Source organism: Micromys minutus, assembly GCF_963924665.1.
Source record: "Micromys minutus genome assembly, chromosome: 16".
Classification (NCBI taxonomy): Eukaryota; Metazoa; Chordata; class Mammalia; order Rodentia; family Muridae; genus Micromys; species Micromys minutus.
Genome location: NC_137985.1, coordinates 29,839,079 through 29,858,426, shown reverse-complemented (window position 1 = coordinate 29,858,426; position 19,348 = coordinate 29,839,079). Strand labels below are relative to the sequence as shown.

General features: G+C 42.9%; 1 protein-coding gene across 1 annotated transcript; it reads left to right on the top strand.

Annotated features, from left to right (window-relative positions):
• The first annotated feature begins 230 nt into the window (after positions 1-230).
• Positions 231-14,986, top strand: TIRAP (TIR domain containing adaptor protein). Its single transcript, XM_080930212.1, has 7 exons — positions 231-260; positions 789-892; positions 9,120-9,242; positions 9,432-9,493; positions 9,630-9,787; positions 11,548-12,180; positions 12,709-14,986. The coding sequence occupies exons 5-7, from the start codon at positions 9,721-9,723 to the stop codon at positions 12,726-12,728; spliced, it is 720 nt and encodes a 239-aa protein (XP_080786338.1). The 5' UTR covers positions 231-260; positions 789-892; positions 9,120-9,242; positions 9,432-9,493; positions 9,630-9,720; the 3' UTR covers positions 12,729-14,986.
• Positions 14,987-19,348: the final 4,362 nt, after the last annotated feature.

Genomic DNA, 19,348 nt, shown 5'->3' with positions numbered 1-19,348 from the left:
CCAACCAGGGCTCACAGCTTCACAGCGGTCTTAGGGAGCTCGGGTGTCCGGGTTCAGCCTGTGGATTGCCGCGGGTCGTGGCCAGGCAGCCTGGAATCCCGAGCAACGCAGACGGGCGAGCGCCCCCTAGGGTCCGGGCGGCAGGCGTGGGCAGAAGAGTGGTTGGTGCGGGCGGGAGGGCCGTGGCCGAGGAGCTTCCGGGAGCCAGGGCGCGGGCACTTTCCGGCCGAGTCTGCAGCCCGCAGCGCGGGGCCACGCAGGTGAGCGGGCGGTGGGGACGCGGGGCGGGGGGCGGACGGGCCCTTTGGAGTCAGCCCATTCCCCCGGACACCCGCTCCCCTGCCCCGCCCCCTTCAATTCCGGGTCTAGAACTACCCTCAAAGCCACCACCTTTCTGTGGCACGGATGCCAGCGCGGAACTTTTAGTCCGGTTGGGCTTCAGCAGCCCGGCCATGTCAAGTGGCTCTTCCTGGCTGCCTGCGGTCTCTGCCCTGGTTATAACCTGGCCCCTCTGGGCTTGACTGTGTGGCAGTGTTCTGCAACAATGTTGCTTTATTTAAAGTTAAGAACCTACTGGATGTTGTTATCAGGTCATTTAAGGGGCGTCCACCAGGGACTACTACTGTGACAAGTACTAGAGGACCTAGAACAGTTTGGTCCTTAGGTCCACTGGGTGGCAGGTAAACCAGAAACCAAGAAATGCAACTAGAGAAGGAAGTAGGGAGTTCTCCATCGGACAGACCTACCCAGGAATGACTCAGAGGAAGCCTTTCTTGTTTTGTTTTCAGACTTTAAGAAACAGTATACAACCAACATACGGAGAAGTGCACAGACCACGAGTTCCACCAAACCACTTTTCACAGGCTTTCTTGTGCAACCTGCATCCAGAACAGTAAGTCTATGGTGTATGCTGCTTGATGTATATAACACCCTGTCCTAAAGGTGGACTGCGGATCGTGTATCCATTTTACTGAACAAAGCCTGGTGGACATGGTTGTTTTCAGCTTTGGCCTGTTTTGAGTAGTGTGACTTTTGTGCCTTTGCTCAGTTTGATTATATAGTGTGTAGCAGTTTTCCAACTTAGTTGTGCTTGGAGCCAGGGCAAAGGCTCGGTGGTTAAGAGCACTAGCTGCTGTTACAGAGGACCATGGTTCAGTCTCCTCACCCACATCTGTAACTCTGGTTCCAGATGATCCCTTGCCCTCTCTGGCCTCTACAGGCATATGACATGAAAGCGATTCATAGACACACACAGGCACATAAACTAACTTTTTTTAAAAGTTAAAAATAAAAGTTGTGCTTGCTGGCTAGCTACCTCAGCAGGCACCTGTGATCTCAGGGCTCTGGTGGAGGTGAGAAGTAAGTTCAGGACCAGCCTGGGCTATCAAACTCTATCCCTAAACAAGGCAAGCAAGCAAAAGGAAGTTACGGCAGTCACTCCCGGCTCCGTGTGTGTTGCCACTCTTCCCTGTCCTTACCCAGCTCCAGCCAGTGTCCTCTCTGCAGCTGTTCTGCTGACTGCACATCGTCGAAGCCCCGAGGTTTCAATTTGCATTTTTCAGAGGCCCGGTAAACCGAGCATCTTTTGGTCTACTGGTCATTTGAATATCCTTTCTGTGAAATGACTGTTCAGACCTACCCCATTTGTGTCTCTTAGCAGTTTATACAGCTCTTGAACTATTTGGGATTTGAGGCAATTGCTAGAGATACGTTTGTAAGCATCTTTGCTGTCTTGGTAGATGGCCTCCTCACTCTCCTAATGACACCTTTGGAGCAAAAGTCTTCATGTTAACGTTTTCCAATTTATCATTTTCCCCCCTACAGACTATATCACATTTGTTCCCCCCCCCCCCCAGACATAATGGTTCTCACCTGTACTCTCAGCACTCAGAGAGCTTGCTATGAGTTTGAGACCAGCCTGGCCACGCACTGAGTTCTAGGTCAACCTCTATAGAACGAGGCCATGTCTCAAAAAGAAAAAAACTTGGTTTTGTTTTGCTTTGTCTACTCCAAAGTCAAAAATTATGTCACATATTTTTCCTATAAGATCTTTATTGCTAGTCACAGATAACTCTCATATCTATTTAAATTTTAATTTTTGTGGTTTCAAATGCAGATTGAGATTAATTTCCCCCACAACTCTGTTTGCATTGACCTAATACTATGGATTGCAAAGACCACCTTTCTGGGGCTGGTGGTATACATAGCTCAGTACGCTATACAGAGTGTACCTAGTATGCACAGAGCCTTGGGTTGGATCCTAAGTGTGGCCTAAAACTGGGCTTGGGAGCCCTTGCCAGTAATCCCAGCCCTTCAGAGGTGGAGGTAGAAAGATCAGAAGAAGCTCTGTCATCAGCTATCTAACGAGCTGAGGACAAGCCTGGAGTAAAACAACCCTTACCTCTAAACAAGTAGGAGAGGAGAGAAGACTGTCTTTCTACTGGACTTCAGTGTTATTGCTATGGGGGTGCAGGTCTGCCTAGAGTCACTGATTTCCTATTGTCAGCTTCCCCCTCCTGGGCAGTCCTTCTGCCTTCACTGCCACTGTTGCTTCACAGTAAATCCGTTGACTCTGGTAGAGCCCAGATCAGAGGCTCCAGCCTTTTCCCACAAAGCCTTTTAAAAAGTGTGTGAGGAGCACGTGTGTGGGACTTGAGGTGTAGCTTAGTGGTAGAGCCATTCAAGGTACCAGATTCCATCATCTCCAGCACTATTAAAAAAAAAAGAAAAAGATGGGGAGCCATTTTTAAGCTCAAGGGGTAACTAATGTCTGAAGACATGGGTTTTTAAAAAAATTTTAATAAAGATTTATTTATTTTATTTAGAAGAGTACACTGTAGCTGTCACAAGAGGGCATCTGATTCCATTACAGGTGGTTGTGAGCCATTATGTGGTTGCTGGGACAGGACCTCTGGAAGAGCAGTCAGTGCTCTTAACTGCTGAGCCATCTCTCCAGCCCCTGAAGACATTTTTTTTTTTTTTAAGAGGGTTACCCTAACTGGTCTGGAACTCACTATGTAGACCAGGCTAGCCTTAACACACAAATACCCAGAGATTGCCTGCCTCTGCCTCGTGAACACTGCGGATGCAATCTGCATTACATGCCACATTTGGATTCACACAAAAATCCATGTCGAAATAAATACAAAACAAATACATAATTTAGTTATAGATATTTTCAGAACAAAGATAATGTTTCTGAGCTAAGAAACATAAGCACTCCAAGAGCCAATTTGAGGAATATGCCAACATTAAGTTTGCTATGACTCCTCTTTGGCTGGTAGGATATGGTTTTCTATGACTAAAATTCAGTGACGTGTTTTATTTGTATTTATATTTTAATGCCATTGAGGAATTCACAGCCCTTCTTCCTCAAGCTCTCAAATGCTAGGGTGGCAGGCATGTGACAATACCCAGGAAACCTTTCAGTGTATACTTAAGTATAAAATAGTGGATGCTTTTATTCATGCAGAGACACACTGTTGGACATTTTTATTCTTCAGAACTCACAAAATGGAGTATGAAGAGCAGTTTGGAGTTTCCCTGACAGAGACAGTCACAAAATTTGATGAGCCCTTTTAATTTATTTACTGTTAGCCAGGAGAGGAGGCACATGCCTGTAATCCCAGCGCTTGGCAGGAAGATCTAGCATTCAAAGTCACTCTGGGCTACAGGAAACTCTACCTTAATCCCTCCCATAAATACAATTCAATTCAATTAATTAATTCACTGCTTATAAGTAGCAGCAATTTATTTGCTTTTTTTAATTAAAAAAAATGTATTAGCGGGGCTAGAGAGATGGCTCAGCAGTTAAAGAACACTGGCTGCTCTTCCAGGAAACCCAGGTTCAATTCGAAGCACAATGTACACAGCAGCTCGAAACTGCCTGTACCTCCAGGTCCAGGGAATCCGACCCCTCACACTGCCACACATGCAGGCAAAACACCAGCACACATAAAATAAAAATAAATAATTTTAAAAACACGTGTTAGTATCATGTGGGGTGTGTGTGTGTGTGTGTGTGTGTGTGTGTGTGTGTGTGTGTAAGGCAGAGGACAACTTTATGGAGTTGGTTCTCTCTTTATGTGGATTCTGTGAATAGAACTCACGTCACCAGGTTTATACAGACAGCTTCACCACCTGAGCCATCTTGCTGGCCCCTCTTTGGGTTTGTTTGTTTATATGTGTATATGTTTGTGTTTGTTTGAGATAGGATCTCATTATCTATCCAGACTTGTCTCAAAATCTCTTTGTAACCCAGGCTAGCCTCAAACTCATGGTCTTCCTGCCTCAGCTTCCCAGGGCTCCAATCATAAGCAAACACCACTGTTGCTGGCCTTCAGATTTTTCCGTGTTTTTTTGTTTGTTTGTGTGTTTCATTTTGTTTTTGCAGTAGGGATTGAATCCAAGACATCGTACATAACAGGCAAGCAGTGTACACTCCCTGAGCTACATTTCCAGCCCTTCACTGCTCATCACCTACCCACTGTGTGTGTGGCCTCCACACACACTACGGCACGTGCACTGCCCCCCTCAAACACACAGAATGCTTACACGCTCTTAATTTACAAAGCACATGATTGCTGCTATTTGTTAGCAGTGAGATTGTTTATTTTTATTTTTGGAGGAGGGGTTAAAGGTAGGGTCTCCCATAGCCCAGTCTGGCCCTTAGTTCACTTCTTTAGCCCAGAGTGACTTTGAGCTCTAGAACATTCATATCACTAGCACATCAGAGCCTGAGATGGGATCAAACTTTTATTTTTATATTTTTAAAGTTTATTTATTTTGTATTTTGTGTGCATGGGTGCTTTGCCTACATGCATGTCTGTGTACCACCACGTGTGTACTAGAGTCTAGAGGAGGGTCTTGGATCCCCTGGAATTGGAGTTACAGATGGTTGTGGGCTACTATGTGGGTGCTGGGGACCAAACTAGGGTTCTCTGGAAGAGCAGGGTTCTTTTAACGCCAAAGCTATCTGTCCAGTTCCATGATTGCTGATTTAAAACCACATAAACTACATAGCAAGACCCTGTCTCAAAATTTATATACTATAATATGTATTTTATGTACTTATATATTCATATATAATATATATGCATATATACATAAAGTACCAACATCAAGTATATATTTGTCTACAGTTTAACATCTAGACTTGTGCTTCCAAGTATCAGAATTTTCTAGAAAACTCATAAAACTTGGGCTTTACTTCTAAACCAGCCAATAACAATCTTCAGGAGTATCTTTGAATTTTGCTTTTGCAGATTATTTCTTGTTGGGGGAGGTATGGTGTATGCCTCTGTTTATTTTCTCTGTGTATGTTTATATCTGTTTTGTTTTGTTTTGTTTTGTTTTGTTTTGTTTGTGGAAGGGTTTCAGTTTATAGCCCAAGCTGGCCTTCAATTCACTCTGTAGCCCAGGTTAGCCTTGAAGCAGAAGTGATTTTCCTGCCTGTGCTTTCTAAATCCCCAATGGAATTATAGGCATGGCCACCATACCCAGTTCTCATGTGGACTTTCTTTTTCTTTTTCTTTTTTTTTTTTTTTTTTTTTTTTGAAGGAACTTCTTACTAATTTTTATGAAGTCCCTGTTATTCTCTATAAAGTGGGTTTTTGAGTTCCACTTTACTCTACTTTATAAGGTTTTTAATTTTTTTTTTTTTTAAGAAAAGGTGACTTCTTATGAGCCCCAGTGGATCTGAGATTAGACAAAGCTAGTGATCAGGCCTTGGTGTGAATTCACCATCCTACCTGCTTGACATGCTGACTTGATGTGAGGTGACTGTCACTCTGCATCTTGGAAAAGTTAAGTGGTGTCTGAGTGATGGCTCTCCCCCCAGCCTTGGCTACAGAAGAAGTCACGGTGAAAAGGAAAGGTGTGTGACGGTTTATCCAGGAAGGATGTGGTGACGGGAACTTACTGACACCTTGCACAATTATCCTGTCAGAGAGGCTGTTATTTCTTATGCTCACATTTTTCTGCCATGACAGTGAAAGGGCATATCGCACCCTTAACTCACTCCTGCTCCCAATGGCTATGCTACTGAACTGGCTTAGTCCTCCTGATCCTCTCTCTTCTCCTCTTCCTTCCCCTGTCTCTTCTGCCTCTTACCTAACTCAGTGCTGGGCTCTATCACTGCATATTAAGCAAGCATTCCACCTGCATCTCCCGCACTAATTTTTTTCCAAGGCAATAAAAAAGGCAGTTGCCCCAAATCAGGATGCATCTTCAAAGGGTGAGTCATTTCACAAAACGTGCTTTCTTTTTCTCCTACTCTTCCTGACCCTCTTCCTTCTTCCCCTCCTCCGTTTGTCTTTACAGGGCTTTGTAAATGCTTAGTGCATGCTCTATCACGAAGCTACACCCCCAGCCCTGTTTCATAAAGCTTTTACATCTTTATATTCAAGTAGAATAAACTTTAGAATATTGTTTTTAAAAATTAAACAAAGGTTGAGAATCTAGCTCAGTGTTAGGCCCTGGGTTCAGTCCTTAGCTCTCAGGGGAGGGGCAGGGGATGAAACAGGACAAAATAACAAAAAACTAGGTGTGGTGGCATGTGTTCTTAATTCCAGTACTCCAGGAAGCAGAGGCAGGTGAATTTCTTTGAGTTCAAGGCAGTCTGGACTGTAAAATGAGTACCTGGAGAGCCAGGGCCAGAGAAATCCTGTCTTTAAAAAAACCAAAATGAGGGCTGGAGTGATGGCTCAGTGGTTAAGAGCACTGGCTGCTCTTCCAAAGGTCCTGAGTTCAATTCCCATTAACCACATGGTGGTTCACAACCATCTGTAGTGGGATCCGATGTCTTCTTCTGGTGTGTCTGAAGACAGTGACAGTGTACTCATATACATAAAATAAATAAATCTTTAAAAAAATGAATGAACGAATGAATGAGTTCCAGATTTGTATCAAGGCCACAAAATATAGTTTATACTAAAACAAAAATCAAGAAAATCTTTAGGGAATATTATAGTTAAGTGATCTAATGCCTACTTCCAGGAAAAAAGACTTTTAATTTATTATTTTAAAGATTTATTTTTATTTGTGTGCATATTTCTAGGTAAGTGTATGTGCGGGGGTGCCTTGGAGGACATGTGGAGTTATAGGCAGTTGTGACCCATGTGGGAGCTGGGACCCACAAAAAACTGGGGTTTTCTTGAAGGAGGAGCAAGCTCTCTTCAGTGTGGAGCCACCTCTCCATCCCCTGGAAAAGATATCTTGAATGGCTTCCTGAGGTATAGAGAAATAGCAGCCCCTGACAGGAAAAGTCTTTCACAGCTTCCAAAGGCCAGAGGCACTGCAGAGCTACCAACTCTGCCTTAGGTAGTCATAGAGCTGAGGAAGAAAAGAAGCTCTTGCAGACAGACACAGCTCCACAGCCCGCTCAAGGTGTCCTCCTTTGTCATGTAACTGCTTTTCTCTTTCAAGGCTCCCCTGACTCTCAGATGCCCTGAGAATGACAGAGCCCACGGTTTCTTCGGTTTCTTCGTAGCTGGAGGTGTGGTGGAGCAGAGTAGTTCCAGCCGAGGTGGCTCGAAGCAGACAGGACCGGATCTAACCAGCGAGGGCACACCTCTGGTGACCTGCTTTCCTCAGCTAGGCTACACTTCCAGCCCACTCACCTCCCAGCCCCGTCCTCACATTTCAAATCCATCAAGGGACTTGATGCATTCATTTTCTAATCATCTCTGGGAGCATCCTCCCAATTATCCCCAGGCCAGGCGAGTGCCTTAGTAGTCTCCTAGGCATTTCTCATTCTAATCAGGCCAGCCATTAAGATCAGTCACCACACGCCTTTCTTGCTGCTACACTGGAAGGTTTTTAGAATTGTGGTGCTTCTTCATTAATATCAGACCCACATTTAAAAAATTTGACGCCTCTGATTACAGAGTATCTAATCACCAGATTTGTTTCTCTATGAATTTCCAGAGGGAGCTTTTGTTTGGACTTCTATAGAGCCAGCCAAAAGCCAGAAAGCTCCCGATCCCAGATCTCTGCCAGTCCTTCGGCTGGAGAATTGCCTCTAGAATGCTAGGACTCCCCTGCATTGGAACAGACTCTGCCCCTACAGAGTCTTTTCCCTAAAACCAAAGGTAAAAGAACCTCAGCATCAGGACCACCCTATCCTTTCAGTGTAAAGTCACTTGGCTAAGCAGTTTTAGTCCTTAGCATTTTCATACAAATTCTGAAGCAATTTGATAACTTCTACCCCAAAATGAAAAATCAAAAAACCTTCTGGAATCAGAGATAGCACTGAACTAAGATCAGTTTGAGGAGAACTAATGTCATAATATTGAGTCTTACAAACTGAATACGTCCCCCTTATGTCTAGGACAAGATGATTCAGTGAGTAAAACTGCCTGCTGTACAAATCTGATGACCTGGGCTCAGTCCCCAGAATCTGAGATGGAAGGAGAGAACCCGCTTCAGCCATAAGAATTAAAAACTAAGGGCTAGGGCTGGAGAGATGGCTCAGCGGTTAAGAGCACTGACTGCTCTTCCAGAGGTCCTGAGTTCAATTCCCAGCAACCACATGGTGGCTCACAACCATCTGTAATGGGATCCGATGCCTTCTTCTGGTGCATCTGAAGACAGCGACAGTGTACATAAATAAAATAAAATGAATCTTTAAAAAAAAAAAAAAATCTAAGGGCTAAACTCTAGTACTAACGATTAGGTTTTTAAAGTACTACATTCTGTCCCATAGCTAGATTATTTGAGGCAGGGCCTTACTTTATATCCCTAGGTAGTTTGAAATTCACTGCATGGCCAAAGCTGGCCTGAAACTTGCAGCCGTCCTCCTGTGTGTACTGAGATTACAAGTGTACGCCACTGTTTGCAGGTGTCTGCTTTCTTCTTAACATGGGGTCTCAACAGATTTCTGAGCTTCATCTAAACTCACAGATATCAGTGATCCACCTGCCTCAACCTCCTGTGTACCTGGGATGGCAGGTTATGCCATTGAATCTGGATAGATTGCTTTAAAGACATACTAACCCTCAATATTTTAACAGGTTTTAACACATGAGGCACTATTAGTACATTAAATAAATTACATCATGTTATTCACATGGTAATGTGGAATTGCAATTTCTAGTATTACAATATTTTCTATTTCACAGATGGAGACACCAAGACCTAGGAAGACTACTGAAGGCCATGGTCAGCAGGACGTGCAAATCCATGCAATCTACCTGTAGTTGGCAGTCTTCACCGTTTTATGACATTGTTTCCCTAGCTGACTGGTAAGGGATAGGGGAGTGAACAAATGGGGTTAGGGGAAGACAGACAGGAAATGTAGCAAGACTCGCTTCAAGTATTCCTACTGCTCAGTACTTGTCTACCTATCCAAACGGTCGATCCTCCTCCCATTTCAACATGGACACAGGAAGTCCTTCTGATGAACTGCCTATCTATCCTCTGTGTTTCCCCAGATCCCAAATGTCCTCCTGGCCAGGTGAAGCGGAGAACAGTTACTCCACCAAGTTCATACCTTGTAAGTCTGGTCACACTGCACAGATCTGGGTTACTCCCCGGGTCCCATGAACCCGTTAGTGACTGAACTATTAGAGATGAGGAGAAAAGCAGAACTTCTGGGTTCCGAAGCTTTTGTGATTCCTTGCCCCTTGCAGGATGGCTGTTCCATGAAGTTAAGATTAAGATCTCCTCTCCTGCCGTTCCCCCAATGCCTGCTCTTTCACGGTTAGTTTGGAGGCCCGCACTATGGCTTCATCCTCCTCTGTCCCAGCCTCAATCACACAGTCTAAGAAGCCTCGAGACAAGATAGCTGGTAAGTGGTGCCTGTCTCCTAATTATACTCTAGTTCCTAAGAGAATAATCCACAGTCTGCTGGTGCAGTGGAAGAACTCACTTGTCCAAACTCAGGGAAGTGATGGCAGGAAGGCTGCTGATAGGGAAGAGCTGCTGGTGGGACAACCCAAAGCTTCTTGGGAAGGAAGGAATGAGGTATGCATAGTGGATTCTGCAGGCCTGTACTTCAGATTTTTGGGCAGCCTGCTTGTCCTGAAAGCCACTGTGCATAACATCTGGCTTTTTCCAGAACCATTATGAGGAAGAAAACAAGGAAAGAAAAAAACGAGACAATCCCCAGAAGAGCTGAGTTTTAATATTATGGAGTACCTACAATTCACTAGGCACTGCATTATCTCATTTCACCTTCAGGAACAAATCAGAGCCATTTTATAGATGATGAAGTTGAGATATAGGCCATTTTTTTCTAAAGGCCATAGACCAAGCAGTATGGCAGGTCTACAGTCAAATCTGGTACCTGGCCAAAGTGTGACCAACTTCTGTGTTCTCTGGGAGCTCTGACTAATATCCCTTAGTCTCTGAATAACAGAACAGATTTCAGTCCCTGGCCCTTTGTCTTTCTTTTTTTTCCTTACAACTTTATTAAAGAAGAGAGTGAGAGAGAGAGAGAGAGAGAGAGAGAGAGAGAGAGAGAGAGATACATGTATAGATTTTTAAGAGCATTTTGGCATAAAACTATATATTTTTGTCAGTACTTTTTAAAGGTTTGATAGTATGCATTGAAATCTTACTACTTACAAGGAGCATAAAGTACATGTAAAATGCCCTTTGTCTTCTTATTTAGTTATTCATTTGCTTTGACCCAGGCTGCCTTGAAATTGCTATTGTAGTTGAGGCTGACCCTGAACTCGTGGTCTCCCCAAGTGCTGGGATTACAGACACATAGTTGATCATCATATAGCACTGGGTCCATCTTCCCTGGCCCTTTCATTCATACTGCTATTCAAAGTCACCGACTCTCAGAGCAGCAGCTGGGCTTTAGGCCTGATTAAGCCTTAAATGCAGATGTAGTTCTTTGTCCAGTTACATAGGCAGTTGACTATGGTTGTAGACCTCTTGATTTAAGTAGGCTCCAGGTAGCAAGTATCAAATGATCTAGAACAGAATAAAGTCATCTATTTTATGTTATAACTAAATTATTAATTTATAATTAACTCATAATTAGATAAATTGTTTTATTGTAATTTAAATTTTATTTTTATTTTTCAGGTAGGTTTTCACTCTGTACCTCTGGCTGGCTTTGAACTCATTGTGTAGAGCAGTCTGGTCTGTACAGAGATCCACCTGCCTCTGCTTCCCAGGTGCTGGAATTAAAGGCGTGGACCACCATGCACAGCAGATTGTATTTTTAAGAAGCCCACTCTGTGTTGTCCAGCCTGGCCTTGAACCATTAGCCCCTCACTGTCTCAGCCTCCTGGGTAGTTAGATCACAACAAACTCTACCTCTCTAAGGTGACCTGACCCCACTAAGGTGCCTTTCTTAATTGGGCTGGTGTTTGAATCTCAGTGTTGGGGAACCTTTAAAGATAACAGGAACTCTTAGACAAGAGACCTGAGGTGTGCCAAACACCAGGTGTGCCAAAGAGACAAGATGTGCCAAACAGCAGGGCAGTCGGACTCTGGGGGTAAGGGGAAGCTGGCAGAGTCCTGCCCATATTCTTTGGGGAAAGGGCTTCAGCTAGCTGGCCACAGTTTCAGCTTAGTGTTTTTCCCCTGTAGACTGGTTCAGGCAGGCTCTGTTGAAGAAGCCCAAGAAGATGCCAATTTCCCAGGAAAGCCACCTCACTGATGGTTCACAGACAGCCACACAGGATGGTCTCCCACCCTCCAGCCGCAACTCACCCCCGAGTCACAGTTCATCCCAGAGCAGCAGCTCAACCCCAAGCTGCAGTTCAGGAGTGTCTCCTACCTCACCACCAATTCAAGTGGACAGCAGCAGCAGTGGCCGCTGGAGCAAAGACTACGATGTCTGTGTGTGTCACAGTGAGGAGGACTTAGAGGTGGCCCAGGAGCTGGTCTCCTACTTGGAGGGTAGCAAGGCCAGTCTACGCTGCTTCCTGCAGCTTCGGGATGCAGCCCCAGGTGGCGCCATTGTTTCTGAGCTGTGCCAGGCGATGAGCAGTAGTCACTGCCGCGTGCTGCTCATCACCCCAGGCTTCCTTCGGGACCCCTGGTGCAAGTACCAGATGCTGCAGGCCCTGACAGAGGCCCCAGGGTCGGAGGGTCGTACCATACCTCTGCTATCCGGCCTGACCAGAGCCGCCTATCCGCCGGAACTCCGATTCATGTACTATGTGGATGGCAGAGGCCAGGACGGTGGCTTTTATCAAGTCAAGCAGGCCGTTATACACTGTAAGATACAGGAGGGCTGGGAAGGGGGAGAGGAGTCATCCAATCTATATAAGGGCTTTACGAGATAGTCTCTGTAGTGCCAGTGATTGAGAGAGCCTCTGGAGAGTATTGACTGGATTTGTAACAAGGCACCTTCAGCCAGTAGCGTTTGAGAAGTTACTTGGTCAGGTTACTTAGCCCCTCTGAACCTCGAGTTTCCACTGTTCATCAGGAATCTGTTACTGTAGAATGAGCACGTGTCCAGAATTCATACCAGGCAGGGACCACAAATGAAATCCTCAATGCACATTAACTAGCAAGTAGTATTAGTGATAAAACTGGATTAGAGGTGTGTTCCAAGAGCAGGGCAGATGCCAGGACATCAGTTCAGCAATGCAAACTAGTGAAAGGTAACAGAAACCCAGTTGCATCTTGTGAGTGTGTTAAACGAAGGACATTGTAGCAGGTGGGGCAGAAAACAGGATGAAAAACGGGGAGAAACAGATGTGCTGTGTGACAAGCCTTGTGATTCTCTTTGGTCTCTTTCAGATCTGCAGACACTAAGTTGACACTTTCGCTTTCATGAGAAAAGCTGGAAATCGCTCACAGCAGTTGTTAGTCCAGTTTATATGGTGGGACGCATCAGAAGGCAGAGCCAGCTGCACTCTGTTCATGACACAGGATCAGATTGCCACCAGCTTCCATTACAGGGCTCCACAAAACTGCCAGGAAGAAAATGGGAACCACCCCCGAAAGTAGACCAGGAAGAAGATGGGGACTCCCCATGAAGGGCAGGAAGAAGCCAGGGACTCCCCCAAGAAGACAACGAGGAAGTCAGAAGTGCAAGTTGTTAAGAGACTGCTATCAGGAAGGTCAGCAGTGTCTTATCTGATGCTTAATTGGACAGGAAGCTGATACATGGCTATCTTCCTCTGGCATCAGGCACTGGGAGAAATAGGTACCACTCCTCAAGAGGGATGAGGCAGAAGTTGCCCTGGGAAACTGAGAAGAGGTGGCAAGTATCCAGTCCTACACACACACACACACACACACACACACACACACACACACACACACACAGTACTGCAGCTCTTTCCCAGAGACGTCAGTTCAGTTCTCAAAGCCAGATGACACATTCAGCCCCACACTGAATTTCACCTATTGAAAAAATGCCATTAAAATGCAACCCTAGAGGGTTCAGAGACAGTTTGGTTCAGTGGTTAAGAACTCTTGTTGCTTCTGCAGACAATCCAGGTTCAATTCGCAGGATCCACATGGTGAGAACCTTATCTATAACGCTAATTCCAGGGGGTCTGATGGTTTCTCTGACCAGGACCTTCTTAGGCACCAGGTACACATGTGGAACACCTATATAGATTCAGGCAAAACAATCATACACATAATCTTTTTTAAGATTAGAAATGCAAACCTAGGACTATAGATGGAGTCCATGGTAGAACGTTTGCTTAGCATGCCCGAGAGCTTGGATTCTACCTCCAGTACCACCAAAACAAAGAAAACACAAACCTGGAAGCCACTCTGAATACATAAACAGGTAAGGAGAGGAGAGCCAATGTGTGGGGCTCTGCTCCTTCGATCTGGATCAACAGATTGTGGGACACATGAGACCTCCTCAGACATATGCTAGTGCCCATGCTTCATGGCACCTGGCTTTATGTTGAACTGAGAGGAACCAATGTTCTCAGTCTAGCACCAGTGTACATTTCCAGGGAGAGGCAAGGTGTCACCTATGTTCTCAGAATAGAGACATGGTCAGCTGAATGTCCTTGTCTTTCCCGGTGTGTACCTTGAGCCTCTTCCTTTTGACATATCTTTTTACTGAAAAAAGTGTTTTTTTAAGATTTATTTATTTATTATATATAAGTAGCTGCCTTCAGACATACCAGAAGAAGGCTTCAGATTTCATTATAGCTGGTGGTGAGCCACCAGGTGGTTGCTGGGATTTGAACTCGGGACCATTGGAAGAGTAGTCAGTGCTCTTAACCACTGAGCCATCTCTCCTGCCCTGCACAGTATCTTTTAAAGTTATATTTTTATCACAACATAAAATACTGTCTATTAAGCTGTCGTCAGTCTTACAAAGGCCTTCTTGTGCTATTCCACATTTTCTACGTTTGGTTCCAAAAAGAAGTTGATCTCATTTTCTGCCAAAGTGTTTCTATCCACATCTAGACCTTTCCTCCACTCCTCTTGCTGTTTGTCTGTTTTCTGGTTTTTGATATTAAAAAAAAAAAAAGATCTGTACCCCAGACTGACCACAAACTTGACATCCTCCTCATTCAACGTCCTGGATGCTGGGCTTTTAGGCATTATAAGCTATCATGCCTGGCATATTCTTGGTTTTCAAGTCAGAAATCGAATCCTTTTTTCTGTTTCTACCTTGCACTCTGTGGTCCAGCCTGTCCTCACTGGTATCTGTTGGTTATTTTTCTGTTTGTTTGAGATACGATCTCACTATCCCAGCCTAGCCACGAATTCAATATGCAAACCAGATTGGCCTGAAACTCAAGAGATCTGCCTGCCTCTGCCTCCCCAGCACAGTGCTGGGATTAAAGGTGTGCATTAGCACGCCCATATACTGCTGTTGCATATTGCATATGCACATGTCTATTGCTGGTTCTGTAGTCTCTTTCAAGTATACCCTGTGTTGGTGCCATGGCATCTTTAAAACATTTTTAATGCCCTCTGGGCCAGCTCTTTCCACTCTTCTTCATCTAAATCACTCTGTCTTTCCTTCATTCTTTTCTGCATTGTTTATTCATATACTGTCAGGTTCCAGAGGAAAGTATATTTTTAGTGGAGTTGTATCCAGTATGGATTTGTATTTATTTGTATGTATTCAATAGGAAGAACAGGTACTTTCATTGTAAAGTCTTCCTATCCATAATGGAGCATCACCATTTACTTCCTTAAATGTATTTCAATAAATTTGTAAAATACTTTTATGTTTGTTAATCTCATCTTTTATTAGATTTATTATTTCTCACTTCATATTTTGGCCTCTACTAAAGAGTGTAGATTCATTCAGACTTGAGGTCACATTGCTTAAAGGGAATGCTTCAGAGTGCAAGTACCCTTGGGATCCAGAAGAAATCTACTACATGCCCTGGAGCTGAAGTTATTGGAACTTGTCCCATAAGTGATGGGAACTGAATTTGGGTGCTTGCGAAGAACAGAAGGCCTTCTTAACCTGCTTGCTTTGTGGGACTGAACAACTACTAGATCCTTGGACTTCCATTCATAGCTGAGCATTGTTGGGGAGTTCAACTACAGACTGCAAAATAGATGGAAATAGAAAACATACTCAGAACTAGAGCCATCCCATTTCCACCGGAACCCACAACCTCCCTGCAGAGAGCTGAGCATCCAGGAGCTCTCACTCCTAAGCCCACAGGATCACAGGCCCACAGGAGGGACAAGCTCCAATCAGAGACAACAAGACTAGCAAGCATCACAGATAACAAGATGGCAAGAGGCAAGCGCAAGAACCTAAGCAACAGAAACCAAGACAACTTAGCAATATCAGAACCCAGTTCTTTCACCACAGCAAGTAGTGGATATCCCAAAACACTAGAAAAGCAAGATTTAGATTTAAAACCATATCTCATGATGATAATAGAGGGCTTCAAGATGCACTTAAAGAAATACATGAGAATATAAGTAAACAAGTAGAAGCCCTTAAAGAGGAAACACAAAAATCACTTAAAAAGCTACAAAAACCACAACCAAATAGGTGAAGGAATTAAACAAAATCATCTAGGATCTAAAAATGGAAATAGAAACAATAAAGAAATCACAAACGGATACAACCCTGGAGATAGGAAACGTAGGAAAGAGATCAGAAGTCACAGTTGCAAACATACCAACAGAATACAAGAGATAGAAGAGAGAATCTCTGGTGCAGAAAATAACAGAAAACATTGACACAATAGTCAGAGAAAATGCAAAAAGCTCCTAACCCAAAATATCCAGGAAATCCAGGACACAATGAGAAGACCAAACCTAAGGATAATAGGTGTAGAAGAGAGTGAAGAGTCCCAATCTAAAGGCCCAGTAAATGTCTTTAACAAAATTATAGAAGGAAACTTCTCTAACCTAAAGAAGGAGATGTTCATTAACATACAAGAAGCCTACAGAATTAATTCCAAGTAGATTGGAGCAGAAAAGTCATAATAGTCAAAACACCAAATGTTCAAAGCAAAGAATACTAAAAGCAGTAAGGGAAAAAGGACAAGTAACATATAAAGGCAGACCAATCAGAATTACATTAGACGTCTCAACAGAGACTATGAAAGCTAGAAGATCCTGGACTGACATCATACAGACCCTAAGAGAACACAGATGCCAGCCCAGCTTACTATAGCCAGCAAAACTCAATTACCACAGATGGAGAGACCAAGATATTCCAGGACAAAACCAAATTTACATAATACCTGTTCACAAATCCAACCCTACAAAGGATAATAGATGGAAAAAATCCAACACAATGAGGGAAATTACACCCTAGGAAAAGCAAGAAAATAGTCACACAAGAAAACCAAAAGAAGAAAAGCAGACAATTATAATTCTATCTCTTACAACAAAAATAACAGGAAACAACAGTCACTATTCCTTAATATCTCTTAACATCAATGGACTCAATTCCCCCAATAAAAAGACATAGACTAATAGATAGGATATGTAAACAGGATCCAGCATTTTGTTGCATAAAGGAAACTCATTTCAGAGACAAAAGCAGATACTACCTCACAGTAAAAGGGGAAGAAACCTTCCAAACAAATGGTCCTGAGAAACAAGCTCGAGTAGCCATTCTAATATCAAATAAAATAGATTTTCAATCAGAGTTATCAAAAAAGATACGAACACTTTTGGCCCATCACAGGAAAAATCTATCAAAATGAATTCTCAATCCTGAACATCTATGCTCCAAATACTAGGGCACCCATATTCATAAAAGAAACCCTACTAAGGCTCAAAGCATATATTGCACCACACACAATAATAATGGGAGACTTCAACACCCCACTTTCATCAATGGACAGATCATGGAAGCAGAAACTGAACAGAGACACAGCAAAACTAGTGGAGGTTATGAACCAATTGGAATTAACAGACATCTACAGAACATTTCATCCTAAAACAAAGAATATACCTTCATCTCAGCACCTCACAGCACCTTCTCCAAAATTGACCATATAATCAATTGGTCACAAAACAGGCCTTAACAGATATAAGAAGATTGAAGTACTCCCACGCATCCTATCATCACCATGGATTAAGGCTGGTCTTCAATAACAACAAAAATAACAAAAAGCCCACATACACATGGAAGCTCAACTCAATGATAACATGGTCAAGGAAGAAATAAAGAAATTAAGGATTTATTAGAATTTAACGAAAATGAAAGCACAACATACCCAAACTTATGGAATGTAATGAAAGCAGTACTGAGAGGAAAACTCATATCTCTGAGTACCTCCAAAAAGAAACTAGAGAGAGCATACACTAGCAACTTGACAGCACAGCTGAAGGCTCTAGAGCAAAAAGAAGTACATATACCAAAGAGGAGTAAATGGCAGGAAATAAGTTCAGAGCAGAAATCACAAAGAAACAAAAAGAACTATTAAATCAACAAAAACAGGAGCTGGTTCTTTGAGAAAATCAACAAGATCAATAAATCCTTAGCCAGACTGACTAGAGGGCACAGAGAGAGTATATGAATTAACCAAATCAGAAATGAAATGGGAGACATAACAACAGAAACTGAGGAAATTCAAGAAATCATCAGATCCTACTACAAAAGCTTATACTCAACAAAACTGGAAAATCTAGAGGAAATGGACAAATTTCTAGACAGATACCAGATACAAAAGTTAAATGAGGATCAGATAAACCATCTAAACAGTCCATTAACATCTAAAGAAATAGAAGCAGTCATCAAAAGCCTCCCAAGGAAAACAAGCACAGGACCAGATGGGTTCAGTGCACAATTCTATCAGACTTTCATAGAAGACCTAATACCAATACTCTCTAAACTATTCCAGAACATAGAAGGAACACTACCTACAATTATACTCATACCTAAACCACACAAAAACCCTACAAAGAAAGAGAACTTTAGACCAATTTCCCTCATGAACACCAATGCAAAAATAGTCAATAAAATTCTTGCAAACTGAATCCAAGAACACATCAAAACAATCTTTCAACATGATCAAGTAGGCTTCATCCCAGGGATTCAGGGATGATTCAATATACGGAAATCCATCAATGTAATCCACCATATAAACAAACTCAAAGAAAAAAACCACATGATCATCTCACTAGATGTTGAAAAAGCATTTGACAGAATTCAACACCCCTTTATGTTAAAAGTCTTGGAAAGATCAGGTATCCAAGGCCCATAGCTAAACACAGTAAAAGCAATATATAGCAAACTGGTAGACAATATCAAACTAAATGGTGAGAAACTTGAAGCAATCCCACTAAAATCAGGGACTAAACAAGGCTGCCCACTCTCCCCCTACCTATTCAATATACTACTGGAAGTCCTGGCCAGAGCAATTAGACAACAAAAGGAAGTCAAAGGGATACAAGTCAGAAAGGAAGAAGTCAAAATATCACTATTTGTTGATGATATGATAGTATACTTAAGTGATCCCAAAAATTCCACCAGAGAACCCCTACAGCTGATAAACAACTTTAGCAAAGTATCTAGTTATAAACTAACTTGAACAAATCAGTAGTCTTCTTTTACTCAAAGAATAAACATGCTGAGAAAAAAATTAGAGAAAAGATACCCTTCACAGTAGTCACAAACAATATGAAATACCTTGGTGTAACCCTAACTAATCAAGTGAAAGATCTATATGACAACTTCAAATTTCTAAAGAAGAAAATTGAATGTCTCAGAAGATGGAAAGATCTCCCATGCGCATGGATTAGAAGGATCAACATTGTAAAAATGGCCATCTTGCCAAAAGTAATCTACAGAATCAGTTCAATCCCGTCAGAATTCCAACTCAGTTCTTCATAGAATTGGAACGAGCAATTTGCAAATTTACCTGGAATAACAAAAAAAAAAAAAAAAAAAAAATCAAGGATAGCGAAATCTATTCTCAACAATAAAAGAACTTCTGGGAAAATCATCATCCCTGAACCCAAGATA

Excerpts from the sequence above, each read along its gene's own strand:
- TIRAP (XM_080930212.1), top strand. The coding sequence starts at position 9,721 with ATGGCTTCATCCTCCTCTGTCCCAGCCTCAATCACACAGTCTAAGAAG. Across the intron at positions 9,788-11,547 it reads GCCTCGAGACAAGATAGCTG|ACTGGTTCAGGCAGGCTCTG; the intron begins GTAAGTGGTGCC and ends TTTCCCCTGTAG. Across the intron at positions 12,181-12,708 it reads CAAGCAGGCCGTTATACACT|ATCTGCAGACACTAAGTTGA; the intron begins GTAAGATACAGG and ends GGTCTCTTTCAG.